At 37.4% G+C, this 26,340-nt stretch overlaps 1 protein-coding gene across 1 annotated transcript in view; it reads left to right on the forward strand.

The window, feature by feature from the left end:
- Positions 1 to 6,054: 6,054 nt before the first annotated feature.
- Positions 6,055 to 26,340, forward strand: part of LOC149071181 (gonadotropin-releasing hormone receptor-like) — a 36,432-nt gene continuing 16,146 nt past the window's right edge. Inside the window, exon 1 of the mRNA XM_089248173.1 lies at positions 6,055 to 6,782. Within this exon, the coding sequence (XP_089104299.1) occupies positions 6,078 to 6,782 (705 nt within the window). The 5' untranslated portion in view covers positions 6,055 to 6,077. The remainder of the gene's footprint in view (positions 6,783 to 26,340) is intronic.

A 26,340-nucleotide genomic window follows, 5' to 3' on the forward strand; every position in this document is an offset into this window, starting at 1 on the left:
AATTGAATATTTCAGCTAATATTTTCAAGAGAGTGACAACCGGCTGCTGGCGGAGAAATGTACTTTCGTTCGGAATTTGGCACATAACTGACCATTAGAAAAATTACACGTCACAAAATTTCAAAACCTCATAACTCACTTAATATTCGTCCGATCCAAAAACGGAAAACACTTTTCGATATCAGTTTTTCGAAAAGAATCACGTGGGCAATTATTGGGCGGTCGTTAGTTACCACCCTGTATAGGAAGTTCCATCTGAAAATCTATGCACATGAAATTTAGTTTCCGGATTCTGTATACAAATTTGCAATCTTTCGCTAAATCACATTCAGATGATGCTATAAAATCTCAACTCCCGCATGTGTGACGAAGGGCTGAAATGAGAGGCTTTGATGCTAAAAAGCTGGTTATGGACGAATTTATAGTGGAACAAATCTTTAAATACAATATCTCATAAATTACTCGGTGATTAAAATTAATATTATAACAATAAATAATTCATATTGGTAGTACCATACTGGTAACATTGAATAAGAGGCAAAAACTTTGAAATTGTATCTTGGTCTTTCTTGGGAATTGGAATCCACTGCTGGGACGAATTTATGCGCACATGCGCAAACATATTTTTATTATTTACGAAATTTAGGAGGTATTACTGTATAATTCAGAGGCATCTATCATTTTTGAGCTTCTAGGCCGAATTAGAGGAGAAAAAAGCGTTTCGGGCCACATCGAAATTTAAATGATAGCTGACGAGAGCATTCCTAAGAAGAAAAAATTTAAATTCTAAAGTAGAGGAAAATGAACAAAGTTATTTCCTTTTTGGTGATGAAATATACGTGAATTTTGCCAGAAACAGTAGTGATATACAATGGAACCCCCCCCCCCCCTGCCCCCGGAATAGTCACCCCGCAGATGCGGTCATCCCTCTTGTGGCCAAAATAATAATTGAGTTCTATTCTGAAAGCTTGAGTAAGAGAACACTTTTTCATGGTCAACCCTCTTTTACAGACCAATCATTTTGGTCCCGTCGAAGTCCTTTTTTTGCAGCATTAATTCCTGTTCTAGGCCGAATGGGAGAAAGCCCTGTATAACCAAACAGGATTGGACTTTATCAAACAACAGGCTTTATCAAAAGTCTAAAATGATAAAAAAAAATGACACTTTCACTTCTTTAACAATGACTTTAATCCTTTGCGCTTTTATGTCGGAGTGAAATCGACATCGGGAAAGAACAGTACTTTATTGTTATAACGGCCCATTACGGTTACAGAAAAGTTCCTAGATCATGCTCAACCTATGACTAGCAGGCCAAATGTTGCCCTCGGAGTTATCTGATGTGACCTCAAACTTAATTTTGTAAAAATGAACTAAGATCTAATGAACTAACAGATCTCTTTAGTGCGCCGTGGTACATTTCTGCATCACGTGAGTGAACCGTGGTGCAGTTGCACATCATTAAAGCCGCCTGTGATGAATTAAGTGACCCTAGGCACATTTGCAGATCACTCACGCTGCCCGTAGCACAGTTCCAGTTCACCTAAGTGACGCGTGGCATATTTACAAATCATTTCAGTGACCCGCGTCATATCTGAAAATCACTTAATTGAACCGCGGCACAGTTCCTGTCAGCGTAGTCGCCCGCGACACCATAGAGGGAGATAGACAGTCCTGGGGTAGCATGATGATGATGCCAATTCATATATATATATATATATATATATATATATATATATATATATATATATATACCGGCTACGTCGGGTGGGGGGGGGGGGACATCGACCCCCGTATCTCTTCCAGTGCGCGACAACGTTACAAATTACTTGAGACCTGCGGCGCTGTCCCAGGTCATTCGGTAAAGTGACCCACTACTGGTTTCCAAATCAATGGAGTGACCCGCACTCGTCCAAAGATTGAGCACCCTTGCCCTAAATGTTAGCTATTGTATTTTTGTATTATTTTATCAGTACATTATAAAACAAAAAAGCTAACAGAAAGGAGGCCCGGGGAAGTGGGGGGGGGGGGGCCGCAAGAAAGCACGAATTATAAAATACCGAAAACCTCAGACCTCAAAAAGTGTTCGCCAGTAGGCATCGAAATGCACGATTCACGCATCAAAATTCAATTTTACTCCACCAAATTTTATTGAGGAATGAAGATATTCCAACTTTTAGGAACTTTTTTTTTTAAGTGTTATTTTACTCTGATAAAAAAATTTCCCTTAAAATTTCGGAGAGGAGTGAAATTACTTTAGAAAATTATATTTTTTGATAATACTCGGGTCAAGTTTGGGTGTCGGAGCATTGCGTTTTTCAACAATACAGAGTCGTGTAGAACTGGAAAAGAAAAATAGAACTTCAACCGATTGGCTTCTTGTCCATTTTCAAACGGGATGGTCACGTTTAGCCCACATGATTGGATGGTTCTCGGCAAGGATCTCCCACCTGCCTGCAGCAGCCCTTTTTATCCGGTCTACGACAAGATTGTGTCTGGCTGTGTAGCGGCTACTAAATTGCATTCATTTCATTTCGCACCGTGCACCGCCCAGGCTCTATCGACCATTGTCAATTTTAGCCATTGTGCCCCGAATGAGGGAGCTGGGCGTGTCGGGTGCTTTATTATGCATATAAAATACATGAATATAAAACACGTTTAAAAAAAAAGATATACAGATTTAAATATATATTTCTATTATACAATTGATGAGCTCTTATGTCTTTGTAGCTCTATTGAGCCCTTTGTTGTTCTCTGCGGCCAAGCGCCAGGTCCTGATCCACGTTTTCCCTTGTTGGCTCGGGTGAGCCCTCCGCTGTGGCCAGGCCAGGTCATGGACCACGAGTTCCCTCGTTGGCTCGGGTGAGCCCTCCGCTGTGGCCAGGCCAGGTCATGGACCACGAGTTCCCTCGTTGGCTCGGGTGAGCCCTCCGCTGTGGCCAGGCCAGGTCATGGACCACGTGTTCCCTCGTTGGCTCGGGTGAGCCCACCGATGTGGCCAGGCCCTAGACCACATCTTTCCTCGTTGGCTCCGGTGAGCCCTCCGAAGTGGCCAGGCCCTAGACCACATCTTCCCTCGTTGGCTCTGCTATATTGCATGCATGCAGTGTTCTATCACGTTAGAGAGGCACGTCTCCTGCTGATACCCACCATGGCTGTAGCCATTGAGAGGGACCAGACCCAGACGGGAGCGGTGCACGAAATTCCATTCTGCGAAACGGGTGTAGTCACCTTTTCGGTAGTAGTGTGTGGAGGCCTTTCGCCCTCAAGTATCAATGTAATGATTTACCCTGATGCGGCATCTGAGTTAGTTTTCTGGGATGCTGGCTTCTCACTACCGCTCTTAGAGTGCTGAAGACCTTTCTCCTATCAGTGATGGTTTTGTAATCAATGGTCAATTACACTTGTTGGCGATTAGTCAGCCTCCAGACCGCTTGCAGGCTTCTCGAGCTTTTGACCATATTGATGCACTGGGGTTGAAAGTTTCATGTGAGGCCGTGCTGGACAGAACCGCCTCTGTCTCTTTGTTCACAGCATTATGCAAGTTATGGGTGTAAATTCCGTTGTTCGAAACAAAACCTTTTTTTAATACAACACATCTATAGATTCCTTCTTTTATTCAGACCACCAGACCAGAATTGAACTTTGAGCCGATTCCCAGCCCGCGAGGGCCAACTGTCGGCATAAAAACTGGCCAAGAAGGCCTGTGAAGAAGAAAATGTGTACATGTTTGTAGATAGATATGTGTTTGCATGAATGTGTAGTGTATGTAAAAAGAACTGGTCAAATTCGTGAAAAGTCATGATCTGGCTATAAGCAGGCAGATGTCATCACATTTCACAGAAGCAGGTCACACAATCTGCAGCTAGCAACATCTATTCGAAGTGGAATGGGGGAAAAAACATCACATGGGAGTCGTCGTGACGCAAAAAACCCCAGCAATAACATCAAAAATGCAATACAGGTAATAAAGTTCTGTTTCAACTCAGTGCATCAGAAATTAATGGGGATTTACTATTGACAAATTTTATGTAAGCAAAACAATCCAAAGTTCAAAAAGAGTCTTCTCGCTCTTTTTTTTTTTTACACCTTTTTCAAATGTACATCATATGCAGGTCAAGTTCAATTGGGAAATATATGTGTATATACAAAATTCAATTAATGAGAAGATATAAATCGAATAGATGCGAATAAATGTCAAAAGTGGATAGATACATAGTATGCAAGTAATGTGAGTATATACAATTGAATGAGAGAATTTATGTATTAAAATAGTATGTATACAATGAGATTTGTAGAAGAAAGCATCTTTACAAATTCTCCCATGTAAGGCGCCCAATTTGTTTGGGCCTCCTATATTTCCTTAAGCAGTCAGCATCATAGTCAACAATTTCCCTCAGATGTTCGAATTGGGAACTAAACATTCGCTCGAATTGATCATTGTTTAATTTCTTAATGTATGTGAATATGTGAGGTATGTCCAAGTCTTGTCTGATGTTAATTCCGCGAACAAACCAAGGGGCTCCAACAAATCTTCTGAGTATTTTGTTCTGCATAGTCTGTAGTTTTTTGATATTCGTTTTACAAGCATGCGCCCAAGCTGGCGAAGCATAGAGTAGAGTAGAAATTATGGATTTAAAAAGAATAATTTTGTTCTTTAATGAAAGTTTTGCCTGTGGAAATGTGATGCGATTGAGCATATCCATAATTCTATTAGATTTGTTTATTACATGATCAATGTGTGAAGAGAAAGATAGATTTTTGTTGAGGATACAGCCCAAGTATTTTATTTGTCCAACAGGGCTTAAAGATTGTGCACCAATTTGAAGTCGTCTGTCCGGTATTTTACGACGTCTAGTGAACCATAAAAATTTGCATTTGTCACTATTCAGTTGGATGGCAGATTGATCACACCAATATTCTATTTCATCCATGGTTTCTTGTAAATTGTTGAAGGCCTGATTTGCATCCCTGCTACTGCACAAAACTGCACAGTCGTCTGCAAATAAAGATATTATGCCATTTTGGGGACAAGGTATGTCATTAATGTACAGCAGGAACAGTTGTGGCCCCAACACACTGCCCTGAGGCACAGAGGCATGAATTTGTTTTATTGAAGAAAGTGTATTTTGAACTTTTACTTGAAAAGTTCGACCTAAAAGATAGTGATAGAAGAATATGACCATATGCGGAGGCATATTTAAGTCAATGAGTTTGGAAAGCAATGTAGCATAATCACAACGGTCAAATGCTTTTGCTATGTCTAAGAATGATGCAGCCACAAAATCAAAATTGTTAAAAGCTTCATTTATGAACTCTGAGACTCTAACCAGCTGTGTCACACAAGAGTGATCAGGCCGAAACCCGTGTTGTTCGGGTCTAATTAAATGATTTTCATTGATGAATTGTGTAAGTCTATTTGCGACAATCTTTGCAAAGATTTTACTCCAGTTGCTCAGTAAACGTATTGGTCTGAAGTTTTGTGCCATAAGTGGGTCAGTCCCAGCTTTGTGAATTGTTTTTATAACAGAATGTTTCCAAGGTTTTGGAAAATAATTTAATGTTAAAGCACTGCTGAATGTGAGTAATGATATTTTCTGGCAGGCACTCCTGTTAAACTAAATTAAACGACAAAAATTTTTAAAAATTTACACAAAAAAAAATTATATTTTTTTTAATGAGATTTTGATGACAATATATGTGAATGATTGAAAACAAAATTTTTCTTTCAAAACTCAAAAATTTTGTAAGTGTATTTCTTTTACGTCCCGATAGATGGCAGCAGCAAAGTGAGTATTTTCATTTAAATCATCGTCAGTGAAATTATCGTTAGCAGAGAGGGGCGACAAAACTCGCAACATGAAAACGTGCCATTTGATCAAAAGTATACCCACGAGAAAGGCAATGTTTGCTCTTCATTAAAATGTGAAATTTTCTGCGGAGAAATATTTAGAATTAATTCCAATTTTTCAGTTTCAAGTCAAAAATTGAGAACTTATAATCAATGATGGAATCGTGAACTAAATAAAAACAAAACCGTGAGATTTGATTATTTAATACAAAAAAAGAAACCCCAAACAATGATCTTGAAAAATCTTCCGAAATTTCTCGTTATATTTCTCATTTATAAGAACACAAATGCTACAGAAATATCCACGAGGACAACAACAGAACATGATCAGAGTAGAATGATTATATCCATCTATGAAGTGGAGCATAACGTCTCAGAGCCATCCAATGACAGCTATGGGTGGATTGACAATGACACAGTCGTCTCTCTGGTCGATCTCGGTGCACCGATATCTGATGAACTACACGATAAAAATGACTCCGATGGATTCACGGATCACCTCGTGCACGCGCCGCAGTTTACCATGCTGACGGCAATAAAAGTGACAGTCCTGTTTTCCATTGCCAGCATCGCATTCGTAGGCAACTTGGCCACTTTGATGTCAATCTTGAGAAATTTCTCGAAGAGTAGGTCTTCGATATATTTGTTGATCGCTAACTTGGCGTTCGCGGATTTGCTGGTTACGGTATTTTGCCTGGTTGGAGAAGCTATCTGGACGTATACCGTCCAATGGCTGGCGGGGGACGCGTTCTGTAAGATTGTCAAGTTCCTCCAGATGTTTTCTCTGTATTTGTCGACTTTCGTCTTAGTCGTCATCGGTTTCGATAGATTCATCGCTGTGAGATATCCTATGAGAAAAGCTAATGCTAGAGCGAAAGTGAAGAAGACTATGGTGGTTGTATGGATACTCAGCGCCCTATTCAGCTGCCCTCAGGTAAGTTTAAGTTAGCTTTTCGAATACACTTTAACCGTCTAAACCGCATGTTCTTCGGCCGTGACCAGAACCTCAGCTTCGGGTCGTAGCTGGCATGGGTCATAAAAATCCAGTTATAAATCATTTTGTTGCGCCACTGATTTTAGGAGCATCTTAACGATTTTTGTGGTCTGGGACTCAAATACGTTTTTGAGCCGTAATTTCATAAATATTGGAGGAAAAATTGGCATGAAAAAAAAAACATGACATTGCTACAGAATTCACAGAATACGGCTGGAAAAATATCTATACAAAAATATGCCCTAACTATACAGAAATGAAAGAAAATTTATAAATGATGAGAGAATTTGAAATTAATGCAAGAAATACAGAATCTCAGAATTTATCAAAAAAATGTCAGAATTGATGAAAGAAATTATTGAGAAAAGAATATTCTAGAATTGGTGAAAAAAAATTTTAAGAATTATATATATAATGCAAGAGAGAGAAATAACTAAAAATTAATGAGATAATAAGTGAAAATGATTAAAAGAATAATTAAAAATAATTAAGAGAGTTACTTATGTGGAATATTTTTAGGAAAGCAAGAATAGCATCATGAAAGACACGGCAGCATCTTTCTGATTGGGTTTTAGAGCACACGGGGACGATATAAAAGTAAAGTTTTTTATTTTAATAAATATACAATTCCTCGCAACATGAATGACATCTGAGTACTACACGTTATCTGGACACTTTTTGTAATTGGAAGTATGCTTCCAAGACCAACGGTTCGCCAGTAGAATGTCATACGCCCTATTACCTATGCACCCTGTATATACGTAGAGTCGGTGAACGCTTTCAATAATTGGGAAATCCTGTTTGATTCGGGCCCCGGGCTCAATACAATATTGCCGTTTAAGATGGCACTGGCTGGTTTCACAAATATTTAAAACCAGAAACTTCGATATTGAGAAATATTTAATATACATTTTAAAAACTCGAAATACCCCATGGGTCTGTACAAATTTGATCGTGTTTTAATTTTGGGTCACAGATAAGAAAGTTTAAGAACCCCTAGGTCTAACACATAGATTCTGACCAAGAGTTATATTGGATCATGATTGTATCAAGGACAAGGAAGCCCTAATAAGCCATTTTAGTTAATTGAAATCCTTTAAAATACACCAAATAGGAGGTGAAGATATGGGTTTATCATAAGATTTATGGTGATCATTTTGGACCTTATATATTATGAGGAAAGATTAATATCAATGCACTGATAATTCGATAATTTTTGAATCAAATTCACTCATGAATTTTGAATTATCAAACAAAGCTGTTTTGAAGCAGCTATTCTCAAGAGCTGTAATATCTAAAATTCTGATTCATGCCAGTCAAACTAGAGATTGCTGTGCTCGTGGCTCATGTCATAAACACAGGAGCACAGGGCAGGCTAAGGATCGAAAAGCTACTGTTTTAAATTTATAACACTAAATCAATCTATCTAAAAAATCAATTTTCAGGCTCCATAATTATACTGTACCAAAATCCCGACCCTCTCTTTTTGTGTTTTCAATTTTCTTTATGATAAATTTCAATTAAGAAAATGTTAATTTAATTATATATATTTGAAGCAATAAATGGAGATGTTTGCAATGCGGTATGAATTAAATCCATTATATTTTCATTACTATTTGATATTTAAAAAAGATGAGAAATCACAAATTAACTTTTTCCCCTTTTTTAAACACGAAAACAGTTTTTTTCGTGTTTTTAAAAATCATTTAATTTTTTTGTCTCGAAAAGTATAGAATTTCTTGAAACTCATTTCATGTTCCACTGAATTTAAAATCCGTGATTAATTTTTCGAGGTAAAAAAAAACCATTATAACGAATTGATTTTTTCACCAGAAACCGAAGCCGCCATTAAATAGACATCGCAATTAAATGGAGATTAATTTTTAAAAGGAGTAACACTTATAGCCTTCTATTAATTACAAACATTTTTGCATTTATCTCCCGTAGGAGGAAAACGAACTTGTTTTTCCTCGATTTTCTCGAATTATTTTAACCCGTTTGACATTAATTCTGTTAAATTCTCATTTATCAGACATTACTGAAAGTAATTAAGAAATTTAAAAATATTTTGTATAAAGAAGGAAAGGAATAGACACGTGTTTTAATTTGGAACTCTCAAGTGGATTGCATTTATGTCACGCTGTGCTGTGAAAAAAGTACGAAAACTTTCGAAATTGTGGGGAAAACCTACTACGTCTTTTTTGTAGTTTTACAAATTTTAGAAGCTCAGAAAAATTCACTGTAAACAGTGGTTGAATTTTCGAAAAGAACCCTATCATGGTTTTACAGATGCAACGATAGTAAGTGCATGGAAAAATTTAGAATCTTGGGGAAGGCACGTGGGCTTTTTGCGAGTTTAGAGAGATTTGAGAAGCTCGAGGAATGCTCGTGAAGATTCTGTAAGCTCGAAGAAGGTGCATTGGAAGTTATGGAAACTTAAAAATAAAAGTGCTAGCAGATTTTTGAAGCTCAGGGCAAGCGTAAGCATATTCCATAGACTGAAAGGAATAGTGCGAAAATTTCCGATGATAAAAGAAAGTAATATAGCATGCACTTAGAAATTCCATGTGCCATTGAGCGGCGTATAATGCAGAAACACTTATGTTTCTGCATAATATATCCCAATATATTCCGATATCCCAATTGAAGAGCCTCGCCACGATATAATTATTCAATCATTACACTTCACTCGCAGCTAGAAAAACTGGTGACAGATGGCAGCACTACACATAACAAGCATTACACAGAAACAAACTTCACGTCAGGTTTCACTACACATACACGCACATTGCAACATGTACCAATTCGTTAGAGGTTCCACAGAGGAATATGTACGAGATACAATGTATGGTTTAGTAGTAGTAGGTGCCAAGAAATAGGTTTACATACGCATAAAGAGATGTTTACTAAAATATTGTTACGTGCACAATCGAATTAAATAAGGTCAAAAGGATAAATATGGATTAAATATAGGCGCCAAACGAGACAAACTATCTGATACAAATGAAATATACAAAAATATAACATGATGCATGTCTAAATGAAAGTTATATACAAACGAATAATGAAACTTTTCATGACTTTTTATCGTTTTATGATGGTGGATGCCAACTTTTATGCAGAATATTCTCAGGTTTCTTCCATGAACTGCAACTATGCTAGAGTCATACTCAGCAATTTCTCTCAGATGCAGTTATTCTGATTGGGCCATGATATTATATTGATTAATAGCCAGTTGCTTAATGTTATCCAAAATTATTGGCATGTTGAAATCCAATGCTAGCGCCAGACATGAGGTGACGAGGCGGCCGCCTAGGCCGCCATGATAACAGGAGCGGCATTTTTTCTGAAAGATTTATTATGACGATGTTTCCACTCTCGGAAATTTTTACTCATCCAAATAATTTTGAAGGAAAAGTGCGAGTGGGTAAATGAGGGCAGGTAAATGAAACACTGCTGTGTGAAATGCTCGGTGTTGAAATGCTCTATTCAACTCTTTGTTATTTAATGCTTAATTCATCTCAACACACCTCATTTCTTGTACTTCCAAAAAGTGTCACCTGTCAATGACTTTCCTGTCGTTAGTCGATTCCCGCAGTACAAATTTCGATTCCTTGTTGATCTCCCGACAAATGCCTCTTTCAGTCAACACCATAGATAGGAGAATCTCTAGTTCATCAAAGTTACTGATTTATTTTTACTATTTAAAAATATTTATAATTATTTTTTTTTAATTTTACTGGTTTTTTTTTTATTTTCTTCGAGTGGATGTGGGTCCAATGGAGAGTGCACAAGGAGCCCCAAGGGCTCCACGGAGCACCGGTTGAGAACCACTGCCCTAGACCATAGTTTCCCAAATTTTTTGTTCCATCGCCCCCTCCTTCAGAATTTTTTTTCTCTCATCGCCCCCCGACTCAAGCGAACCCATAGGATCCTATGTTATACTCGTAGCATTTATCGCCCCCCCCTGAGCCAATCCGTCGCCCACCAGGGGGTGATATTGCCCACTTTGGGAAACAGTGCCCTATACCAATAGACTACAAAAGCAACGAATATCTCAATCTTTTCTTGGGGCTCGTGTCTACTGAACGTTTCACACCCCATTTCTGTATACCTATATCTGTTCTCTATATTAGGGTAATGCTTCTTGCGGAACCCTTGCTAGGCTGGTCCGCGGAACCCTTGATGATAATGAGGCTGTTCTATAGAACTCAAACAAATTTTTGTATATTTAATCCAAAACAAAAGCGTGTCTGTCCCTAATGCTGCTTCAACAAAATACCCTAGGACAAAATGAAAGAGGACCTAGGCACCTCTCAATTTACATATTTATTGTCTTAAATCATTGTGTCAGATCTTATCGTGGAAGCTTATATTCTATGCAATACTGAGGTCCTTACATGCCCCCCCCCCCACAAAAAGAGTGGCTCGAGCAGGGCTTCTGCAAGAGGCTTCATATTGGGGAGGGGGGTGGCGTGAAGGGTCTGAACTGCGGGTGCACCAAAGATCTCAGCCTAGGGCCCTACTGCGGAATGGGGAGCCTTGGGTCTCCGTGCCATGCCCGGTTGAACTCATGGTTGGGATTCTCGAGGTTGGAGCCCTGTCAACCTATTGGGAGGCGTATTCAAGAATCAGAGCTTTGATTATAACTCTCACCAGAAGAAAGCACCCGCCCAAGAACTCTGGCATATGACTTTAAATAAAATAATCATGATGCTAATCATTGAATCAAAGGGTGTTCATCTGAGTTGTCGGTGAATATCTCCTGAATATGAAATCAAGCATCGCCCTAAATGGTTTAACTGAGGCACTAAGAAGCCTACAAGGGTAGGACTGGCAGGGCTCTAGCACGAACAAAAGTTTTTCTTTACACTATAAATTCACTGTAGAAGAGGCCCCCACCAAAGATCTCAGTCTTGGGGGGAGGGGGGCTGAGCTCCAGGATGGGAGGGGGGTGAAGATGAGCACCGAGATGCTCGTAATGAAAAGAAAAAATGTTATTACATGAAATATGTCCTTTTATTATTTTTTTCCAGATAGGGGGCACATTGCGTTATATTACACCTGCATCCTTCTTTATTCACAGAATTTCGATATCTGTGCGGAATGATAAAATAACATGTTGCCTTATACAATATTTTTTCTGACCAGCAAAAGAACAGTAGCAGTGGTAATGTATAATGACTTGTGGTAGAATTTGCGTCACCTGGTTGCACCATGAGAAGACATACCACATTAGAATACCCTGCGCCTGATCACGAGCATTGGCGTACGCAAGATCGACCTTTGGGGGGGGGGGCACATTGGGTTCTGGAGCACAAGGAATCTCTCCCAAAAAAATTTTGAGCTACTATACTTCAAAAAGTATCTTAAATTATCAGAAATTAATAAAGATAACATACGGTATAAAGGTATCTTCTTTCGATATTTTAATTTTTTACTGAAATCTTTGGAAATATTTTAAATTTTTGATCGTCTTGGGGAGGGCACTTGCCCCTTACGTTCTCTCCTGTGTCCTACTCCACTGGTCACAAACGTATGAACTCCGGCTGCTACTTCACTGCAACCTGTAAATACAAAATTAGGAAAAACTTATATTTATGCTACGAAATCTAACAACATGTAGATATCGTATGTTCAACAATGCAACATCCCGGTTCGGGCATCATGGATGCCCACTTACACTAACAAATTCTCTGGAAGGGTCATGCTGATCCCTTGGGAAAATACATGAAGATCACGTTATTTAAAAAAAAAAAAAAGACACCACGCACGCACACACATACATAACGCGGCGAATCACGATTTTAAAAATTAAGGGATGAGGAGAGCGGTTCTTGGATTTTCAATTCTTTGGACGTAAATTTTGTCTTTTGGATGAATGACTTGATTGAATGTTTACTTCATATTGTTTTATTAAATTTTACGTAAAATTTTTATGCGTTATATGATATAAATGTGCTAAAAGTGCTAAATAGCTCAATTAATCCTTTGAAGGACAGACATCTTTCCAAAACCCATAGGAAAAAATGTAAACAAGTGCGCCCACTGTGGGACCACCCTTCAAAGAAGAATCGTTATATTGATTTGATATATTTACTCGATCAGAACGTTTTAACTTATGAAATTCTCTCTTGACATCTCCTAAGTAATCAACATTACACACGCCCACCCATGGGGGGGGGGGGGTCGCGATCAACACTTTGGGAATCTCTGTATCAAGGTAATACAGGTGAAGGAAGAACTCTTTTCAGACAGTCGTATCTTGAGGCGGCAGAATTTCTAGGACCCGACCCTGTTTAAATCTCTGCAAATGTTTCTATTTCTGATAAAATAAGGAGCTCTCACAAAATTTTTCTTAATGCTTTATTCTGAATTCGAAGGTTGAGAACCACTGCGCTACATGTGTGTGAGCCCATGTGGGGTTTTTGAGCGTATTAAAATCGCGTAGCGCGGTAATTGTTGACCCGGCATTTTAGATGCTCCGAGAGGACGCGTGGAAATTTCGAAAACGCTCGTTGAAGACGCATAAATATTTTTTGAATCTTGAAAAAGCACGTTGAAGATTCTAGAAGCTTATGGAAGAGGCTTTTTTAGAATAAAATGTATACAAATACAACGCCACAACATGCGAAATGCCCAGCGAGGTGGCTGAGAAAAAGATGACCATAAAAATATGGATGTCATGTATTTCCAAAAAATATATAGCAACCCAATTAAAAATGCAATTAACAAAAATTATAATCAATATATACACATGATAAAAAGCTATACAATGCCCATAAAGAATACTTATGGTTGTCTTATACTAAGTATACAAGAATGTAATACATGAATGTAATTCATGAAAAAAAACAAGCACACGTTAGCGTAATGGATACTTATATATGTACTAAAGACGTGATGCAGATTTTGGAAGTTTCGGGGGAAGGCGTGTGTAGAATATAGAAGCTGATTTTCGAGTAGACAAGTGTGAGTGGAATTTTCGAACCTCAGAGAAGACAAGGTAAAGAATTTAAAAGCTGAGGGAAAACTCGTACAGATTTGTAAAGCTCAGTGAAGACGTATTACAGTTTGAATGCTCGGAGAAAGTGAGTTGGAAGTTTTTAAATCTCAAAGAAAATTATTTTTTTTACCTCCACTCCCTCAAAAAAAACAACAACAACTGCACTGGATTTTCAAAGCTCAATTTTGAAGCTCAGAGATGGCACGTGAAGATTTTAGAAGCTCAAGAAACGCTCGGGAAGTTAAAAAAAAAATTTCAAAATTGATGGCATATTCATATTTGCTGTTATATCGAAATAATTTAATTCAATGATAAACTTTCATGAAGAGAGAATATATGGAAGACTAGCTGTTATATACCCGCGGCTTCGCTCTCATGAGTTTGGTAATCCGAAAAATCATCCTTGAGGCCCCTTTAGGGAGTGAATTTTGAGAAATCCCTTCTTAGCTAGTGTTTGCATCATAAAATAAAGATACTGACCAAATTTTAAATTCATAGTTTCAGTAGTTTTCACTCGACATGATTTTCCTACATAGCATTTCAACCCCCTTATGACCACCGCTAATTAAGTGTCGAATTTTGAAAAACCTTCACAGAGTGAGCCATGAAATAAAACTACTCCGACCGAATTTCATTAAATATAGCTTCAGTGGTTTTGGCTCGGCATGATTTCTCTGTATCACCTTTGAATCCCCTTCATGACCCCCTTAGGGGTCGAATTTCGAAAAAAACCCTTTCTTAGTGGGTCTTTACTTCATAAAATAAACTACTGACCGAATATCATATTCAAAACTTCAGTTGTTTCAGCTCGGCGATGATGAATCAGTGTGTGTGTGTGTGTGTGTGTGTGTAAATATATATGATATATAGTCTTTCTATAAATGAAATGATTCCTTACACAATGCTGTATAAATTTCCTTTATCATCAGATTTATCTCATAAATGATAGGGAATAATAATTATAGAGTGTTTTGATGAGTCGAAATAAAAACACTGAATATATATAATTTATATACCAGTGGCGCAATGAGAAAAAAACCCTTAAATAAGTAGATTTCATTTCCTATTTATTTATTTTTTAAATATACTATTCTTTTTATGTGCTATTGTTATACCATCATGATAGAATAATAAAGATTATTCGATTTCTCTCTCTCTCGATAAATCCCCTCTTAGACAGTAACGATTGAATGTTTTCAATGAAGTCAATTTAAGTACATAGGATATACTCGGTCGAGATGGCCGGCCCATTCGTGTCCGTTTCTCAAAATGGCTTTCCTCTGTAAAATTGCATCCATCGTAAGTACTAGAATCACATTTCTAGTTCCTGGAAAAGCTAAAAACACGTTTTTTTCTATGAGTTTCTATTCGTTATTTTTCTTTTACTGAGGCGATAATCTTGAAAGGTCACAAGAAATACATTGTGATAATACAGTAGGTCCCGTTTGAACAGATATCAAAAATTCCAGTGCATAGTAACCTTTTAAGCTGGGAACGGTTATATTGCAGTTCTTACTGTATATTATAGTATAGGTTTTATATATTTTGAAAAAAAATATACTGTATATATGTTACTGACAAAGTCCGAAATGCGGCAAAATTCGCGAAGGGGCCGAGAATTTTGGCCAAAATCAGACTTTATAAATTGATTCTATTTTCATCCCGTAAGCAGAAAATTTTTAAAATTTTGTAGGCCAGTGATTATCACTTACCTGATCAAGTGGGGTGATTGTATCATCAAGAAAATTTCTGAGATTTCAACACTGAAAAAAAAAAATCGTAAATGGATAAACACATTAACATGTCTAATAGAGTAGATTCCATTTGGGAAAACTATACTAATTAACTAATTAATAATATTCTAGAGACATCTTGAACGCGAGGTAAATATTATTCCCCCCCCCCCATCTATGCATTAAGAATGTTTTGATAGCCAATTATAACTTTACTAGTTGTCGTGATATATCTATGTAGTATTTATCTGATTTGTTGACTTTACCTCGATAGATATCATTGAAACAATATTATAGCTCTAAACGTATAAAATTGATCACATAATTAAACATTTCCCTACGATCTCTATCTCTCGCCTTAATTAATCATTCATGTTAGACTAGATCAATAACCCAACCGATATTCTGATACCCGGTCGAAATGACTTTCTCGTCTATTCTGAAGTGGATGGACTCTCATCTGTCATTAGTGATTCTCAACAAGAGGGACGGCGACGAAATAGTTTTATTTTGTTTTAGGTTATGAATATCCACATCCCTGATGACACGTATAGGAACCGCGTCGGATTTTTTTTTCTTTGTTTTATCGCCTACTGCAATGACCACCACAAAATGATCGTATGAGATGGGGCCGTTCAAGTATTACTTAAGCAAATTTTTGGCCATTTTTGACCCCCCTCTCTCCCCCTTTTCAGCTAAATTTCGTCATCAGCTCTGCCCTTCTGAATCCTAACTCATATTTTCAGAAATGGTGGTTGATGACGTCAGCATTATCCAAACCTACCCTCCCCCCATTGTCATCAAAAGTCAGCAAATCGGAAACCCCCCCCCCCATCGATGATGACGTAATACTTGAACGGCCCCAATGAAGTTGTACTACGGTAGACGCAGCTTTCGAGTAGAACCATCGCCAGAGGGTACCGTGAATATAAAGAATACGGAAAAAACATAAAATCTCCGACAAAGGTGCTGGTTGAAAAAAGAACCTTAAGGAACGGGGGCCACCAACGGCTGACAAGAATCGTTTCGTGAGATAAGACGTGCAAAATACTGCCTCAAAAAAAATCACTACACATTCCAATGTTGGGGCATCAAAAAATTTTAGCATGTGAACTTATATACAACGGTCCTTTGATACGGGCTTTCGGACCCGAAGGCCCACTCGAGTAGCTTTAATGACTTTCTTTTCTTTCAAACGGAGCACAACCTCGGTCTATCGCCACAGGCAATTTACTACTACCACTACTACTTAACCGAACATGCGCCTCGTACACTTTCCTCTGCGGAATTTCAATGAATCGACACATGCTGAAATGTGTGTTCTGAGTGTATGCTTGGCCCTAATGTATTTATGTTGTCGAGTAGCGCTTGTTTCGTGTTCATGCTGCCATCTGGTTTCCATTTTCTGAAGTAAAGATGGAAAATGCTTGAATTTTCATGTTTTGTCAGTATCGTGTTGTAGGCCTGCCTGCTCCCTGCGGAGGGACTTTTTCAAATGGGAAACTTGCTTGCATTCGTGCCTCGAAGCTGGAAAACCGCAGAAAACTTCAGCCGGCCACTGGGCAATTTACTACAGAGTGAACTGTGTCGGAAGTATAAGTGAGTGTACATAACAGTCTCAGTGAGTATCTAGTTGTGAGTCTGATTTTTCAGTGCTGTCATTTATATATCAGAATTGAAGTGAGTGAAGTATAATGATTGAATACCGTTGTAATTTTGTACCGTTGCAGGCCTGTTGCTCTCTGTGGTGAGACTTTTTAACTAGGAGATCGAAGTTGAGAAGCGCAAGAAATTAACATCTGACGACCATCACTATGACGCTGGTGGGGTTCTAACCCGGCTTCTCGCGATGCGAGTCCGTCACTATGACCACTAGAGCTAATATATGAGCTAGGAAGCTCAAATGTTAGCTCGAGGTGCATTCGAGTGCATGCATCAGGCTGATGGGCGTGTATGAGTATGAAGAAAACACCATAAATCCATGGATTTCACATGTCAACAGAAGACACACATAGCTTCACATGTCAAGCTAATTGAGGCTCTGTCTTGGTATGGGGGCATTTAGGATATGGGACCACTAATAAGGGCTACAAGTGACTCTGGATGCTGACAAATACGTAAATATCCTTTCCGATCACTTGCACCCATTCATGTTCTGTGTGTATGCTGACCGGCTAGGACGATTCCAACAGGGCAATGCGATACCACATACTCAAGGACAATCTTTTGACTTCAACATCTTCCGTCGGCTGGCTAAATCCCCCAGACCTGAACATTATTGAGCCTACATGAGATAACTTGAAATGTGCTGTACGCAACCACCTCGACACGTCATGGAGTTGTGGACTACCCTGAGAGAATCATAGTGTGAATTGCCTTCAGGACAGTCCATGCCACGTCATGTTGCACTAGTCCTGAGCGCTCGGGGGGGGGGGGAAGGGAATCTACACTATATTGGGTGGATGCACTATAATGCGATATAAGAAATGCTAGTCCATCCTTTGTAAGTGGCATCACATTTTAAGTTAGGTTACGTTAGTCGTTTTGAAGGTATGAAATACAAATACAAATACAAATACAACACCACAGTCAGGTATATAATTCGTTCACCACAGTATGTATGAATTCTTTTAAGCGCTGTCTGGTTTGATTGTGGAGAGAAGCTCTCTTTCGAGAGAACGGATTGACGTGCTCCACCTTGAGACATACACAAATATACACACATACTCAAAGCTTGTTGGATACGTTCCAAACAATTTCCGAAAAAGCCATTTTAGGAAACGCCCTGGTGTGAAGACTTGCGATAAGTAATCAAAATAACTCGTTTAGTATAGTTTCTATTGAACGGAGTTTCATGTGACTAATAAATATTATCATAACAGCAACTTACATAGCCCTTTCAGATCCGACCATTCATTTTTTTTTGGGGGATTTTCAAAATGTTTTCTCATTTTTGATCTAATATGCATTTTGAGTATCAAAAATGCATTGAAACATAAATTTTGCAAATCTTTATTTTTCTTCTTTTTTTTCAAATTTTTTTTTTCAAATTTTTTTTTTGTGAAGAAATAATTCGTTTCATTCATTTTTTTCCCACAAGATGATGTAAGTTGTATATTCATTTTCCCATACAATTTTTTTCTCCATAATTTTATTGCTTGCTTACGTACTAACCGAAACGGCGACCCAGTCTGTATTCCGAAGGATTTCTAACTGATAAGTCACCGCCGGGTAAAAGAAAAAGAGGCAGAAAGTTCCAAGACGATGTGTTAGGAGCAAAGTATCGAAAAAAACATGCGTAAAGTTAAAAGCAAGGGCTGCAGAAGAAAAAGGGGGCACTGCTTACGAAATTGGGTATGCATGAAATTACACCTGATACTACTGGAAAGGGAGAAAAAGTGCATGACATACTGAATATAAAAACTACATTGAGAAAAGATGCAATTGTGCATCTGTGGAAGGAATACGGAATCAGTGGCTAGGAGAGGAGTACACATGCACGTCCGTTGCATTCTAAATATCTAACAATACGCTATTTTTACATGAGAATAGATGAATAAGCAATCCAATTGCCCCCTTCTTCAAAATTTTTTTCTTCTCATCGCCCCCTAACTCAAGTCAACCAATAGGATCCAATACTAAATCCTGAGCTTCTAACACCCCTTTAGGCCTTTCCATCACCCCCCCCCCCCGAAGGAAGGCAACCTATACAAGAGAGCAATAGCAATTTTTATGTTTTTCTATTCCTCACACATTTCTTAATCAAATCTAATTTTTATGATAAAATATGTTTAGAACACGAACGGCAGGTGTCTTCAACTTTTCATACACGGTGGGGCCACATTTAAACTTCCTACGAAGCCCGCGGACCACCAACTCGCGCAATTTATTGACATCTTCACAGAAAGAGCCAATGGGGGCCCCGAGTTAAACCATTACCTCTTAGAGATACAGGTACGTACTGTACCTAGGAGGTAATTGTTAAACAGGGACAATAATAATTAAAGACTTTTATTTATTCTGTAATTATTTCTCAGTTATTAATTATCAGTTTCGATTAGTTATGAATTTTTTTTTAAAATTATTAAAATTAATTATTAATTATTCAAAATTTTGGTTTTGATTAAATTAATTAATTCTGAGATTAATTTTAATCTTAAATCAATTCAAATGATTCTTTAATTATTCTCGATATAATTCTGAAAAATTATTTACCTTCTCTCTATATATTGAAATCATTTCTTTTTCAATAACTATGGAATTATTCTTTTATTGATTGTGAAATAATTTCTATCAGCAATTACGAAATTATTTGTCTCATTGGTTTATATGTTTTTTCACTAATATTGAAATAACTTGTTTAAAAAATTCTAAAATTATTTCTTTCAGTTATTCTGAATTTTCATCAATTAATTAATCGTTTCTCAATGTTTCAATAATTTTCTGAAAATGATCGGCAGGCCACGAAAAATAGCTCTGAGGCACAAATGTTGCCCGCGGGCCATGCGTTGAAGACCTCAGACGTACGGGCAAAGCTCGGTAGCAAAATGAAGGTGATAATTTAGTATGATATTTTTCCCACATTTTTATCAAACTCGCCAACTTCATTTGATAATTCAAGCGAAATTCATCATAATTACCGACATGATTAGTAATTATGTATAATTAAAATGTCAACTCTTTTGGCAAAGATGAAGAATCCCTTCCTTGACCCATTTGCATCCGCAAGCGAAATATAATCGCGAATTTTAATTATTCCTTACCACACCAAGCGCGAGTGAGTAATCTAGAAAATTGTCTTTTGTCCTTTATCAGTGAAAGCGTAATATTTCGCTCGTAGATAATCATTTTATTTTCAAGAAAGGCATATTATACCACGAAATAAGATAACATATCCATTTGCGTGTATGTGTATATATACAGTGGAACTTCCCTTAACGGACACTTTCCTGATGTCCGGTCCCGTGGAGAGAATAGGGCTTTAATATACTTCACATTTCATTCCCCGTTAGCGGACAATCTCAATAGCGGAAAGTAAAATTAGGCCGGAATTACTCTATAAAAATTTGATAAATGTTACTTTATAAAATTGCAGAATGCAACCAATAACCGCATCGGCTTATTGGTTGGTTTTTTCAAGTTTTGTAAACGGACTTTTATCAAACTTTTATAGTGTAATCCCGGCCTAAGGAAAACTCAAATTTATTTATTTTTGTCCATAAACCAATGATTTATCAAATTCATGTGTCCCAAGCTGGTATTGGTAAATATGATAATAAATCATGTGATAAAAAAATAGGAACAGCTATTGTCCAGGATGGTGAATTCGAATGGTAATGTGCTAGTTTTGTTTTCACATGCGGATACGTGTGGAAAAGACAATATATGATATTACAAGACTGATAATGGTTTTCATATTTTTATTTTAATTTAATTTGTTTATCCCAAAATGCGTGTAGTTCTCGTAAAAACAATTCATTGGTTTAATGAAAACAAGAAAGATTATAAAAAATTTCCCATAATTATCAAACTTTCCAACTTTCTTTGGGAAATATACATAATGGTTAGTGAAAGTGGTAAATGCAGTGAAATTTGATCAAACTTTCTTTATCAAGGTGATCAGTGGTTATGCATAGCCACGTGTATCGCTTTTACACAGTAACGTATACATTGTAAGATTAAATGTATAGAAACGAATTGTGCGACCGAAGCCAGACGTCGTATAAGTGTGAAAGTCGTATAAACGAAGTAAATCACTGTGTTTATTGTACCTTTCCATTAGCGGACGAACTTTTTTGGTCCCATGGATGTCCGTTATCGAGAGCTTCTACTGTATCTCCTTTTTTTCACATATATTCACGCTTTATGTGATTCGTTTCCGTCGATATTCGCAGTAAACGAATGCCTTCAAAAAGTGCAGATATTATTTTTGCTATTCGGGGCTCCAGCTGCTCTCCACTAATATGGAAAATATGCAGTCTCAAAAACAGCTCTGAAAGAAAATCATAGCTTCGGTCATAAGAATACGAATTTTTGCTCAGTAACAGCTGGAGAAATGTTACAAAAGGGAAAAAAAATACTCCATGTGATTTCCTCTTCGTCCCTCTCATCCGCATTGATGCAATATCTGACCGAATCAGATGCTTCTCGTATTTCGACATTGGCGAGATATCTTACCTCCTTAGAAACATCTTAGTTCGGTAAAGATGAGCTCAAAGATTTTGTAAAGTTTCCTTCTCCATGGAACATTTTTCGGATGGAACGCAATCGGTAGAAAGCCTACTTCAAGAAAACAGATGTGACGTTTTTTGTTGGGGTTTAAGGATTTGTACTAAGCAATATTTAATGTGAATCGGTGAAAATAATTTCAGGAGAAACGAAGATTGTGACTGTAGAGTCCATCCCTCCCCACACCAATCCAAAAAATAATAATAATTGAGCCAGCCTGTCATAGACACGGCCACAAGTTTGGACGTGAATGTGTTCTTTGTGCCTTGAACCTCGTGCTAAGTACAGACTTAATGAAATGGATATCATCAGATTCGTCTTAGAAATATTTAATAGACGGATGCAATTGCCATTTATTTGCATTCTTAACTTTTTTTTTTCATCACGTATTCCCAAGAGATCTTTACGATCTGTCCAGGGAATTTGTTAGTGTGTTAGTAAACATCCATGCCCGAACCGGGATTCGAACCCGGACCTGCACAGTCAGAAGCCAGCTCCCTAACCACTGAACTGCCAGGCGGCAGTCCAGTGGACTATCAAGCTATATCCCAGTCTTCCTGGGATATAGCTTGACAAAATTTTGTTTCGAGTGCGGGCCACGGGGGCATGGTGCTCAGACCGAGAGAGGTATTAATTAATATCTGTAGGATATCATCGAGTTCAACTTTGAAATGCCAAACAGACGATACAATTATCGTCTTTATGCGTTGCGAACCTCTCGAGATATAGCGTAAAACAGTTTCGTTAAAAATGCGGATTCCGCGCCTGGTTCCCGGACCCGGAGAAGTATCGAAATCAGAGTGTTATAATTTGCCTTACCGAGATCTACCCGCAGACATTGAAAACACTGATATATCTTGAATACTTTCTGAGATATGAAGCATTCCGTCACGCAACTTTTCTGCGAACGCATTCGTCAGGTACTGGATCACAACAACACTTGAATCACAAAACACAACATTGAAGATTTATTTTCTAAGTACTCTCAATGACATTAATGGGATATCTCGCCGGAACAAATGCGTTGTGTTTTTGCATTGAAGAGATGTCTCGCGTGCTTATACATCTCTTCACCGAGCATACTGCTGAGAATCGTCGGTGGAAAGCCTACTTTATAAAAGAAAGGTGCATAGGTACCTGAACCTAGGAGCTGAGGCAATTTGAGTTCCCCCCCACCCCAATAAATCTTAAAAAAAACCTTCCCTATTCTGCGTACGCGTTTGAGTCCCGTATATACGGGACGACCAGCGCCCGGCATTTTCACAGGGAGAGAGGTTGATAATTTCTACTACAGAATTTTTAACGTAAATCAGTGGAAATAATTATTCCAGGGGAAAGGTTAATGAATTAAAACTGCAGAGCACTATCCAAAGGAAAAAACTGTGGGCACAAGATTAATAATATTTTTATTTAAAAAAATCATCAGAAATATCAATAAATGCAACAAGAACTAAACACATCCTCTCACAATGCTCCATGAATGAAGTAAGGTTGATCTGAGAGTCTGACTCATTCATTATAAGACAGGTAGGACTTGACAAATCTAAAATAATAATAATAATAGCCCTTTAGATGCTATCCAAACTTTTTATGTACCATGCAGTTTTTTTTTTTCTTTGTTTATTTTGGGAAAAAAAGGTTGAAAATTTTTCTTTTCGCTGTGTGACCGATTTTGATGTTGGTGCACTTGCTGAAAAATAATCTATCTATGTATATAAAAACGAATGTATGTCTGTCTGTCTGTTTGCCCTTTATGCATTACTACACCATTCATCCGATCCCCATGAAAGTTCGCGAAGTTGTTGACTACACTCCCGCGAAAGTTTCTGGCATAGTACACCTATCCTAGGTGGCGCGCATGTCGAAGGTTTCCTGGCATAGTTGTGTAGCGGGTGCTAGACAACGGCGATTTATATGTGTTATTTTAAAATTGCACTGGCTATTGCATCATTTGGAGTTGCGGCAACACTTTTGGATGGTGGTCGAACAGCGCATTCAGCACTGAAATTGCCGTTGAATTTGCAAACCACTGAGACGCCAACATGCCATATCACCAAAAATTCCGGAATGGGCAAAGTTCTCCAAACATGTGAACGAGTGCACGATGGCTCAGAGAAAAGCATTGGAAGCGCTTGTTCGTACACTGCAAGATTTGAGGGGAAATGGACAGCCCTTCCGTGCAACATTCATTTTATTGTCTGGTGATTTTCGACAAACTCTGCAAGTCATACCACGTTCAACACCCGCTGATGAACTTGATGCATGTCTCAAATCATCAGTTCTATGGCGACATGTAAAGAAATTGACTTTGAAAACCAATATGTGTGTTCAACTACAAAATGATGCATCCGCCGAACGTTTCGCAAAACAATTGCTGGATATTGGGAATGGGAAGATGGCAATCGACAGATCTACACAATGTATCACATTGCCAACAAACTTTTGTAAGACGACATCAACCAAAGACGAATTGATTCAAAAGTTTTCCCAAATATCGCGCGGAATTACAGAAATCATCAGTGGCTCAGTGCACGTGCTCTTATTAGCAGCTACGAACAACGATGTCAATGCCATCAATTTCAGCATTCAAAACGGAATGCCAGGCGAAGCGACAACGTATAAGTCCATCAATACTGTGATGAATCAAGACTAAGTTGTCAATTACCCAATGGAATTCTTGAATTCACTCGATTTGCCAGGTATGTCACCGCATTTTTTAACACTGAAAATTGGAAAACCTTCTGATTTATTCTCGTACGCCCCAGACGGAAAAACAAAAAAGATCGTGTATCCACAAACACTCTAATAAATGAATAGAATTAAAACGATGCTTTGAAATGTTTTCCATATGAAAATGAATAAGTTTCAATAAAAATGACACAATGTAAATTGAATGTTATCATAACGGGTTTCCTTGAATTTCCTTTCTTCGGAGATCGCAGCAACGTGCGACGGGTCAGCTAGTTGTGTTAAAAAATTAATACAAATATTATGGGGATTGGAAAGTAGACTGTAAATGTTAGAAAATTTTAAAGATAAGTTACAATTTATGCAATTATATTCGCATTGCAATTTAAGAATCGAATATTAATATCTTTCAAGAAAAGAACAAAAACTAACAACACGAACACACACCAGCAAACTACAATTTCATTACCATTTTTCTGACATTACTCTGACCGTGAAATTACAAGCGTGAAAATATTTGGAAAAATTGAAGAAAAATGAATATCGGTGAGAAGAATAATGATCAACGATAGATTGCATCGCGTTTTACGACTTTCGCGCTGGAAGATACCGTAAGAATTTTTAAATATTTTTTTTCGCAAGATTTATTTGAATGAAAAAAAAAATTCCCTATAAATGTACCAAAATAAAAATTCTGATCGTAAGTTAGTTACAGAACAGTATTTTAAACCACGAATGTCAAGACATAGCTGAAACTTAAAAAAAATTAGGCTTTTGACATTACACCCTTGTGAAAGGTCGTCTTATTTATCACAAAATTTCATTTTTCCACCCTTTCAAAAATAAATTATATAAGAAAACCATAGAATAAGGAATATATATACATATATACATTATTTTTATTTTACAGAATTTTTAAGAAATTACAAAAAACAGTAAAAAATGTATACTTGAATCCTTAAGTGAATAATCTTGTTCAACGGTGAATAAAGTATGACGGCAATTTTTCGGGGGCAGTATATTATGTGCAGTTTTGGCTGTAGTGCGATAAAATGATGGAAATTTAAAACATTTGTGCAGTTTTAATTTCTGAGATAGATAGCAGCATCTTACTCATATCACATAACGTGCGCACCGAGCACGTATTCATGAACTGGTAGGGTTAAAGTAGTAGTAGTTCTAAAGTAGGAGCAGCGCTATGTTTGAGTGAAATCCAACGTAGCTTTTTTATGGACCGACAAAAATCACGCTGATTAAAATGTTTTTATGAAAAATGTACTTGGGGGAATGAAGTGCCACACATGCTAATAAATATGATGTCGTTATGACCTTTATTTTACTGCACATTACCGTATTTTTGGAAACATATAACTCCACATTTCACATTTACAAAAAATATTCCAGTTCTTCTACATTTTCAAAGAACCTTACAATTCTTGAATTTTTCATCTAACTTAAAATGAGGAATAAATGTGACTTTTATTGCTTATAAATTCTATTACTATTATTCTAACTGAAATTATAAACATTCATGTCACATATTTTTCATGTTGAACAGTTTTTTTCCTGAAATATATTCTAATTCACTGTGGATTTGCGGTAGTAGTCCAAATGAATGAAGAAATGGCAATTACCCAGTTACCTCATAAGCAATTTTTTTTAACGATTCCAGCCATAGAGTTGGCATTTCATAGCAGTAACCAATAATAACGATTTGATAATTAACCTATAATTCACAAATATTCAAAGGTTTTATTCAGCACGTTTTTGACTGTAATGTTTTATCAAAAATTTGTGGTATCCCATATTTTTATGTATTTTGTGCCATTATTTTTTAAAATAA

This window comes from Pholcus phalangioides, unplaced genomic scaffold, assembly GCF_987345545.1.
Source record: "Pholcus phalangioides strain wild (caught in Gottingen) unplaced genomic scaffold, Ppha-v1.0 ptg000019l_1, whole genome shotgun sequence".
Classification (NCBI taxonomy): Eukaryota; Metazoa; Arthropoda; class Arachnida; order Araneae; family Pholcidae; genus Pholcus; species Pholcus phalangioides.